This window comes from Bidens hawaiensis, unplaced genomic scaffold, assembly GCF_021521415.1.
Source record: "Bidens hawaiensis isolate Kalapana, Puna unplaced genomic scaffold, B.hawaiensis_p1.1 tig00009411_1, whole genome shotgun sequence".
Classification (NCBI taxonomy): Eukaryota; Viridiplantae; Streptophyta; class Magnoliopsida; order Asterales; family Asteraceae; genus Bidens; species Bidens hawaiensis.
Window position 1 is genome coordinate 392,501 of NW_027491693.1, and position 10,541 is coordinate 403,041.

Here is a 10,541-nt window from a genome sequence, read left to right on the forward strand (position 1 = left end):
ATTTAATTTTTGTAATTAATGTATTTGTGTATGTAAGTTGTATAATTTTTGTAATCTGAGTATCTTATGTAATTGTTGTATTTTATGTTATCTAATTTATGTACCTTGGGTAGAACATGTAAATGATAATTTATGTAATTTTGTGGATTTTTTGGTTGGGTAGTTAATGTAATTTTGGTAAATTGCATGGTAGGTATAGAAGTGATTTGCGTAATTTATGTCATTTGTGTATTGTTTACTAATTTGGGTAATTTTAAACTTTTGGTAATATATATGTAGTTTATGTAATTTGTGTAAGTTGGATGATCTATGTAACTTGTGTAGTTTGAGTAAGTCATTTCTTTGTAATTCCCTACATGTGTGAAGATAGCAAAAAATAAAAAGCGGATCGTACAAAAACTTTTAAAACGGTTTCAAAAAGAAAGAGAAGGGTCAGCGAACAAATTGTTGATTTGAAAGGATCAACTAAAAGAGAACGAAGTGTTAGTGAAAGATTTTAAAGATATTTATTTTTGTTTAAATAAATAAATTTTTATTGAGTTAGACATTCGTTTAATATAATATTTTATATTTCTATTCATTTAATTCTTCAAAGTTTGCTATTTTTTATTTAAAAATGCATGTATTAAGATATTACTACCATTTTATAATTAAAAACCTATATGTAGTTTTATTTGTCTATAGAATAAATATATGTTGCACCACTAAAATGTAGCAATTGTAACTAAAACATTCAATACCAAATTTTAAGTAGTTAATATATCATTTACACATGTAACGTGTATATTACAAAAATATAATTTTTTTATAGAAGTGTTGTATTTTATTATATACCGTTAGTTATACGAATAATAGGTTTTTTACAAATATCTTATGTATATTATATAAAGCCGGATAATATTATAAATAAAAAGCAATTTATAAAAAAAATGGAGAACATTCTATAATTGAATTAAAAAATTGATAAAAAAGAAAATATGATTTGAATATTTTGTCTCTTTATGTTGTCATTTTTACTTTTATACCCTTTCTTTATATAATATTATAGTTTCTCTCTCATCTTTAGATATTTTATGATAATTTATTTAAAACCACAAATCTAATTCATAGTTAATAAAATATGTGGTTTATAATTAGTTCTCATAATTCTTACAATTCATGAGGTTCTCAAATTATCCATCATATATATATATTCAACTTCATCATAATTGCATATATAAATTACCAATGTGAATATATAATTGATATATTAATAAATTGTATGTTGACTTAATTGTAGTTTGGCCCAAGTGTGAGACTCAACCCAAGAATTAAAAGGGTTTTATTATATTTGTTAATGTCTTGGCTAGTAAATTAGGTTAGTCTATATAAATCAAGTTATAGTTAGACATTACAGTGAAGAAATTGATGCAACCAAGGTAGGGTTCATCAAGGGTCAAACCGAGTTAAGTTTTGAGAGTTGTAATCAGTTTTTTGAGTAATATTTTCTTATTAATATAAACGAGAGTTAGTCGTTTAATTCGTGTTTAATTATCGATCCGGGACTTGAATTGGTATCAGATCCAAGTTCAAGAAATCGATAATCGACTCCGCCTCTGCCGTTGTGAGAGTTAGGCACAACCGCTTCGGAGAGAAGACTGCTGCCCGCAGCCGTTGAGACCAAGCTACCGTGACCGACAACCAAGTTCATAGGGTCGCCATCACCGAGGTTCTCTTCATAGTCGATTGAATAGTAAGGTTTGTTAGATCAGTTGCAAGTGTTACGAAAAGAAAAAACAACTCATAATAAGTTCGTTTTTCTTGGACGAAGAAGACGAAGCAAGTGGTTTGTTTTTGGTGAACTTTCTTTGCTATTAAATCTGAGATGCGAACCCAGACAATGTTCAAGAAGTAAAAATTTAGTTTGACTTCTTGAACTTTGTTGCTTCCAGCTACGAACAATTGAAAAAAAAATAGATTGATTTTATTTTTACTGAAGTAGGCAAAAGTCAAAATAGGGGGTTTGTTTTTGTTTCGAAGTATCGTGATTCGGTTTTTGAGAGGTATTCGTAAGCGGGTTTTGCGAACAAACGTGTTTGGTACCGAAAAGTTATTCGGGACTAGTTGGTTTGTATTTGTTCCAATGTAGTGGAGCAAGGGGGTTCGACACCATCAATGGCATGTGACAAAGAAGATCCGATAATCCAACCCAAAGCAACTGGTGGGATATCGCTACATGTTCCAAAGCTGAATGGAACTAACTACATCACATGGGCGATTGTGGTGGAAGCAATTTTGGACGATCAAAAGCTATGGGAAGTCGTTCAACCGGAAGATGGTGCAGTTATTGATGCGAAGAATAATAAAATGGCAAGATCGTTTTTGTTTCAAATGGTGGATAGTGAGTCCAAAAGGCTCAACTTTGAAGAATATTCTTCTTCAGATTTCTCAATACAAGTGGCGAATAAAATGCGAAGAAGAATATTCTTCTTTAAATTTCTCAATGCAAGAATGCCCGAGAAATATGGACAACTTTGAAAGCACGATATGTTGAGGTCGAGCGAGTCCAAAAGGCTAAATTTCTAACGTTGGAAAGTGAATTTGAGAAACTCAAGTTGAAGGAAAACGAGACTGTTGACGAGTTTGCGGGAAAAATAACAAGTATGGTTTCAAAGGTTTCTTGGTAACGAAGTTACTGAATGCGGTTCCAGATAAGTACTTTCAACTTGTTGCCTCAATCGAGCAAAGTGTTGATCTTGATAGTATGATGTTTGAAGATGTTGTTAGAAGACTTAAGGCGTTTGAGGAGCGTCTATGAGGGAGAGAGCATGCTTCAAGTTCACAAGGTCGGTTACTTTTCAATCCATCGGAAAATAATTACAAAGGCAATTCGTATAATCAGTCCGGTAGCCGAGGTAAAGGTTGGCCGAGTTCACAGGGACGTGGAAGAGGCCGTGAAACCGGAGGTCAAAACCAAAAGGATCAGGATGGTTATAACATCCGAGATAGTCAATATCATGGGTCAAGGCAGACAGGTCAAAGAAGAACGAATGATCGTCAAAAGGGTAGAAAGGATAGATCACATGTTCAGTGTTACCGTTGCAATGAGGTAGGTCACTTTGGCGTATACGTGCCAAGAACGTATTAAGAAAATGGAAGAATCTAATTTGAACAAAATTGATGATTTTGATCTATCTTTATTTATGATAAAAGGTTACCAGAAAATGGTTTTTCTAAATAAAGGCGGTGTGATTCCAAAGCGTTTCGAAACCGAGCCGATGGAGAAAGATGTTTGGTATCTCGACAACGGAGCATCGAATCACATGACGGGAAATAAGGCGTATTTTTATGAGTTGAATGAACGTGTCACGGGAAAGGTAAAGTTTGGAGATGAATCTTGTATTGACATTTCGGGAAAAAACGATCGATCTTAATTGAAGGGAAAACGGGGGAGCACCGCCTGCTGACAAATGTCTACTACATCCCGAGCCTACAGTGCAATATCATAAGTCTTGGTCAAGCAACGAAAGGTGGATGTGAGATTCACATGAAGCATGATTTGCTAATCATTAAAGATGATATATGTAAGCTTTTGATAAAGGTCGCAAGGACCCATAATCGATTGTACAAGGTTAGCCTCAAGATAGTAAGTCCCAGTAAACGAGCTATCATTGGAATGAAGAATTTTGCAGGTCGAGATCTGCAAAGATTGGAGTGAAAGAATACAAACCGAGTACAAGTCAGACTCCAATCAAAGATCCAAGTTTCAAAATTCGAAGTCCAAAGAAGAATGTTCAAGAAACTAAACACATGGTCAAGAAAGAGATTCAAGCCTAAGGCAAGACGAGTAATGATCAAACGAAGCAAGTGTTTCTTCGAGCTAAGTGGAGCCCAAAGAACATTGCAAGAGATCATGAAAAACCTCAGGAGAATCAAGAGAATGATGGCAAGCGTGAAGTTGAAGACTGCCAACTTCGAGTAGGAAATTAGGGGCAACAATTGGGGGGGGGGGTGATTGTTGGCTCAATTGTTGTTTGGCACAAGTATAAGGCTCAACCCAAGAATTAAAAAGGTTTTATTATATTTGGTAATGTCTTGGCTAGCAAGTTAGGTTAGTCTGTATAAACCGAGTTATGGTTAGACATTATAGTGATGAAATTGATGCAACCAAGTTTGGGGTCATTAATAGTCAAATCGAGTTAGGGTTTGAGAGTTGTAATCAATTTTTTGAGTACTATTTTCTGATTAATATAAATGAGAGTTAGTCGTTTAATTCGTGTTTGATTATCGATCCGGGACTTGATTGCATATAATAAAAGGCACCTCATTTAGACTCGCAAGCTTACTCGAGCTCAATAAACAAAGTTCGGGTTCAAGCTCATTTATTAAGCAAATGTATTTTGGGCTTGAGCTGGTTTAAGCTGGTTTAAGTGCAGCTTGATTCAAGCTTATAGCATGCCAAGCTTGAGTTAGTTTAGAGGGGCCTAGCTCATATACACCCGTAAACGAAGGGGCGGAACCGATAGTGAAGGGGGTATGCAACCCAAATGTAATATGGTTTTTTGCAATAAAAAATGTGAAGTAAAGTTACCTTATAACCCTTGGGTGCCTCCATGAGAACGCATACCATAAGGTAACCATTAGTTAACCCCAACACAGAAACGAGCACAATCATCCACCCTTGATCGCCATATTTTGCAGTGAAATAAAAGGCTGGAACAAGCAAAAAGCGCGACACTACTAAGATCAGAAGCCCGTTTCGTGATCTCAACTTGAGGCATGGTATTAGCGGAATATAGCGTGATATCAAGTCCCCTACATTGAATGTAGCAACTAAAACAAGCGGATACCTACAAAACAATGTGTTTCAAACAATAAAGTTAAGCTTCAATCATTCTTATGAAAGAAGGATTAAAGTTTGCTTGTACCATGAACCCAACTGGTGCGTTCCAGTATTTTCGTATAGGAAACCGGGGAATATCGACAAAGTCAAGACAAGTATCAAGAACAAATCTAAAGCATAATCAAAGTTCTGAAACAAGAGCTCTTTGTTGCTCAGCCTGTATGGATTACTAGGGTCACCATCAACCTAAAAAGAATCAAGATTTCATATCTTCACTAAGAACTATAAACTAATGAAGTCTAGTTAATATTCTAGGATGCATACTAATAGTTTTTGGGTTAGGTCTGTTTGAATTCCTGCAGCAGAAAGATCTGATGAAACTGTTTTTGAACCTTCAAGGGCTGCTTTCCTACGGTAGTGCTTCACCATTGGTAGCTTAGTGAACACAAACGCGTAAAGAAAGATGCATAAAAGTACAAAGAATGTGGATATTGAGAGGAACAACACTGCAAAAGACCATAAAAATCTTCAGAAACTTTTGTTAGTTATTAGTTAGAGATTCAAATAGATTTATGTCACAAGGAAGTTTACATGCCCCTTTCCGAAGACCTCCGTGAATATTACTGAAAACCGCTTCCGTAAGAAGTCTCAAGGCAGAAGTTAGAGCTCCAGATGCAGCCATTCCAGCTAGGAAGGACTAAATCAAAAGGTTTAAAATAGACTCTTAAGGTGACAAGAAAACCAGAAAACAAACAAGAATGTAAGTTGAATGCTTTACTTGGATAAACTCGGGGCACATGAGAGCCAAATCTGCAAGCATTCCGCCTTGAACAAGAGCATCTGCTGCCCCAAAAGCAGCAACAATAAGACATATACCCACATAAGATTCAATGCTGCCATCCCCATGTGTAAGTAAATCCAACTGGCCACATTACATAGAGAAATGTATCATATGGATACTATCTATATGTGCTTAAAACATGTCAGAAATGTTATGATACATACTAAAAGGAGGGCCAGGGTCCCGAGGAAGAACATAGTGTATCCAATAATGTTACGTTTCCTAGTATCGATCTTTGATTCGTTGTATGCAAGATATGCCATTGTTGCAAATGCAAAAGGTTGGTACACAAGGGTAGGTACCCTAGAAGGATGGTAGTCCTTGGAAATAGAAGAAAAGTGTTGATGTTATATCAAGTAAAGTAGATTAAAATTAAAAGCTGGTCAATATATAAGAAAATGTAGACTTTAGTTTTGACTTTCAAGGCCTTGAAAACTCACTGAGAATACATCATAGTAGTAATCTTCAATGGAAGTAAGACTATTCCAAGAGACGAGGGATCCAAGTCCAAGAATCCAACATATTATGATTGCACTATACTTTCCCTGCGTATATATTTATGTTAGTTGTTGCAAAATGCACACTGGTCGTTTTCTTTATGAACCTTAAGTTTGTGACGGGAGACAGGGTCGTGACAAAGGGGGTTTGCTGACCTCCGGTCATTAACCAACAAGTTCAGGTTCAGACACTATAAGTAGATTGTAATGGATAGTGATACCTCAAGCCTGATAGGAGTTTGACTTGAATCATCAACCACCAGAGCGTTTCCAGAACTCATATTTATTTGCGGAATTTCAAAGAGATCTTGGTTTAGCTTTAGTGGCTAGCCCTACAGTAGAAAATTATACAATTTATATTTATGTGAATTATGATGTGCATTTAACTATTGTCATTTGAACCTGCAGGGTGATTCAAAGAAACCATCATAAAAGTTTTGTTTTTTTTCCAGTTGACAAAAACAACAAAGTTGACTCGTTACTTATAAACCACCCTAAGGTGTTCATCATCAATGTGGAACTCCGCTTCCATTTGAAACATTTGTTTTGAGTATCGATATCTCATTCACCACAAAACACATTTTACCGACTTACCAAACTGTATTTCGGCATATTTTCAGATCAATATATATATTTTTTTAACTCTTTCTGCCAAATCCAGGTTACTTTGAGTCAAATTCAAAATATTCCTAATCTGGAACCGAGGGTGTGGTGATTGACTTATGTAAACATTACAGATCAAAAACATACAAAAAGTTTATAAAAGACTCAATTTTAAGTTAATGAAGCTAAAAGATTCAGTATTTAAAGTTAACCCAAATTTGAAAGAAACATTCTGCAATAAGAACTCAGTAACATTTAACTATACTTCTTATAGTATGAAGTGCATGCTTATTTTTCTGGTCAAATGAAACTCATAGGTTATAATGAAATCAAACACAAAACAAATACAAGCTTTTGGTACCTGGAAAGTTACAAAGTCGATACAATTTTCTGAAAAGTGCTTCCAAGCTGCTAAAAACCTGTCATTGTGAAGTCAAAACAATTTTCTAGCATGCCAATTAAAACATCAGGAGCCTGAAATTAGATGTGTGTAGCTAGGATGCCAGTGTATCGGCTGCAAAACTATAGAAGAAAATATATTGCAATGGAATTTGATGTGTGCCTTGAAGGGACTTAGGTGTAATTGGACATCGTAGGGCCTTTTCCATTTTTGCAAGCGACTTTTAAAAAATTTAAATATGGCAACTTGTAGTTGTTTATATTTGTTTATTTGTTATTGGAAAGAATCTATAAATCCTCTTTCTTTGGGCTGGCTACTAGTTTACTAGTTACTACTTACTAGTTTCATTTATTGGTGCAGTGAATCTCGAGCCTGTCTTTAGAATTAAAAATATACAACACAACATAAGATTGGGAAAAAAATGTATTTAGATTGAACCAAATGTTAAATGGCCATTAATTGTTATTTGGTTTTAACTGATTTAGATTTTTGAATCCGAGTAACCAATTCGGTTTTAAGAAAAGCAAACCAAATACCAGAAATATAATTCGATTCGTAATACAATTTAAATGTTTGTAAAATCTGGACACGTAACGAGTTTTAAGTGGATTTACGAGTTTTAACTGGATTTAAACATTGTCACACTCGTGTTTCAATGAGCATTTTTTGGGAAAGATAAGTCGACCGTACATGCTAAGTAAATCTAAAGTAAAATACACATGTGGGGATTTTCCTTTTTGAATACTATACATAGGTGCTGGGACTCTACAAAATATTAAATAACCTTATGTCTGGGGTTTTCTTAATAAAAAATTTAAAATGTTTTGGTTGATGTAATATAGCTTTCCTCTCATAATGTAGCGTATTTAATATCTGAAAACCATTTCTTTTAAATTTGTTTTTAGGCCTGTAAACGAACCGAACATTCGGTGAACTATCGTGAACCGTTCGACGGGAAGTTTGTTTATCACGAACATGAACAAAATATTTGTGTTCATTGAATTAAATGAAAACGAACATGAACGCATGTTCCGTTCGTTCATTTATGTTCATGAACGTTCGTTTATTTCTATTTATTTATGTTCATTTATGTATTAATATTAATAGAAAATAATTAATATTATCTGGATAGGTCATCTACTTAAAGGTTTTATATTTGTTAATTTGTGTTCATTTAAGTTCGTTTATATTTGTGTTCATTTATGTTTGTTCATACATGTTCGTTTATCTTTATTCAATTATGTTAGTTTAGATTTTAAACAAACAAACACAAATGTCCATTTTTAAATAAACGAACATGAACATAAATATTTGTTCGATTAAGTGTCCATGTTCTTTTAAAGATAAATGAACGAACACGAACATGCCCTTGTTCGTGTTCATTCGATTCGTTTACAAGGCTTTCATTATTCACATTGATGAATACATCGGTCTTAATCTCTATGCTCTGCCGATTTTATTTGTGTTTGTTTGTGTTCGTGAACACATTAATTTCCTTAATGAACGAACACGAACATAAAATCTCGTTCGGTAAGTGTTCGTGAACACGTTATTTACTTAACGAACGAACATGAACAAGACCTTGTTCGTGTTCGATCGGTTCATTTACAGCCCTATTTGTTTTCTTTATTTCCATGAAAACTTAATTTAAAATTTTACTTACATCCGATGTAAAGTATTTTTATGAGAACAAAAGGTATTACAAAACTATTAAACCCCTTCATGAAACATTGCAACAGTTTATAACGATAAATCAAACATCTATATAAGGAAATTCAACAATCTGTTTTCAAAAACGATCTTACGACTATGTTTTAATTAGAAATTACATCTTGTTTTTTTAAAAACACTTTATGTCTTGTCCGTTTAAAGATTTCGTACATATGAAATACTAATCTAAAAGAGATTACACAACTCAGAAGATTTTCCAGCTATTACGATGAAACTGAAATCTAAAAAAGATTACATGGCTCAGAAGGTTATCCGGCTATTATGAAATCAATGATAGTTCTTTTCCATTGATTTCCTTGATTTCTTTACTTGAGCCTTTGATTGATGTCCTTGATTTGTTTATGATTGATCACACTTGTGATTGCATGAGCTGTCAAGGTTGTGACTCTTCAACACTTGATTACATTACTTAGTTGGTTAATAGTAGTGTTTAGCTAGTATAAATAAGTCTTGCATTATATTGAATAATTAAACTAATACAATTACAGTTTCATATCATTCATTTTCTTCGAGTATATTTTCCGAAATCACAAAGTCCAACCGTTGTAATTTGTATTTTTAAAGACGATTAAGATTGTAAGCAATTTTTAATGTCAATAATTGCAATATGTAATACCCCACGTTTTCTTAATATTTATTTATGTGTCCCTATCTTGACTTTTAGGATCTTGCAAGTAGATACTAAAAACGTCATACATTATAGAATAATATAATTGAGGTTTACATACCGTTTTGTTGTTTTTGATTGAAAACATTTTTGACGGAATATATGCCGGTAAAGATGAAGATTTGATTTTGTCCTAGGCTTTTCGGGCATAGTACATGGGAACAAGTTAATTCCAACAGATTATTCTTTACTAACATGTCGCTAGTTCTATAGATAAGATTTCAAATAAGATTTTCATTCATGCATTATACTAGTAGTGGATGGAAATAAGTTTATGTCAGTACATATTAACTACAAATATTGTAAGAACCTCCTAGTTTTCAAATGCATTCCATCGTCTTCTAATGCCCAAGCGTCGTTATATATGGGTTCTTTGAATACGAATACATTCTGCAAGTCATCCAAGCTAACACAATGGTAGTTGGTTTGTTAGAATGGATGGTAGCAAAATTTAATTTCACAACTCTTTGATTGAGAGAGAAGATTATTCAAAGAGATGGGTCTCTATATGTGCATGATTATCTCATGGGCACACATTTCTCAATCTTAGGTAAATGGCATTTCCGTCTTAATCTATGTCAAAAGTATGCACTATTCAAACTTTTTAGTTATACTAGATATCTGAAAATATATTGTTACAAAAATATTGTATTTTGTTTATAATGTATATCATTAATAACTCAATGAAGTTTTATAGGTTATAAAATAACATATTAACACATGTCAATACCATTGAAGCCTAATTAATGGATTATCATCAAACATATGTCATTAGCATGTTATAGCATACTTAACATAGGTCAACGGTACATTAACACATGACAAGGCCCAATAGTAGATTTATTATAGGGAAAATGACCAAAATGGCTCATTTGACCACACAAATTCCTTGACTAATCCCCAAACTAAATAATACCTAAAATGACCATTTTTAAATGGAAGGATCCACCATAAAAAAACTGACATTCGACAGATTTATC

General features: G+C 33.6%; 1 protein-coding gene across 1 annotated transcript in view; it reads right to left on the bottom strand.

The window, feature by feature from the left end:
- The window catches only part of LOC143532214 (equilibrative nucleotide transporter 3-like), a 10,896-nt gene extending 4,402 nt beyond the window's left edge, over positions 1-6,494 (bottom strand). Inside the window, exons 1-8 of the mRNA XM_077027330.1 lie at positions 6,382-6,494; positions 6,104-6,208; positions 5,828-5,983; positions 5,601-5,744; positions 5,414-5,519; positions 5,147-5,328; positions 4,908-5,068; positions 4,571-4,829 (exon numbers count right to left, since the gene is read on the bottom strand). Of these exons, the coding sequence (XP_076883445.1) occupies positions 4,571-4,829; positions 4,908-5,068; positions 5,147-5,328; positions 5,414-5,519; positions 5,601-5,744; positions 5,828-5,983; positions 6,104-6,208; positions 6,382-6,441 (1,173 nt within the window). The 5' untranslated portion in view covers positions 6,442-6,494. The remainder of the gene's footprint in view (positions 1-4,570; positions 4,830-4,907; positions 5,069-5,146; positions 5,329-5,413; positions 5,520-5,600; positions 5,745-5,827; positions 5,984-6,103; positions 6,209-6,381) is intronic.
- Between the last annotated feature and the right edge of the window lie 4,047 nt (positions 6,495-10,541).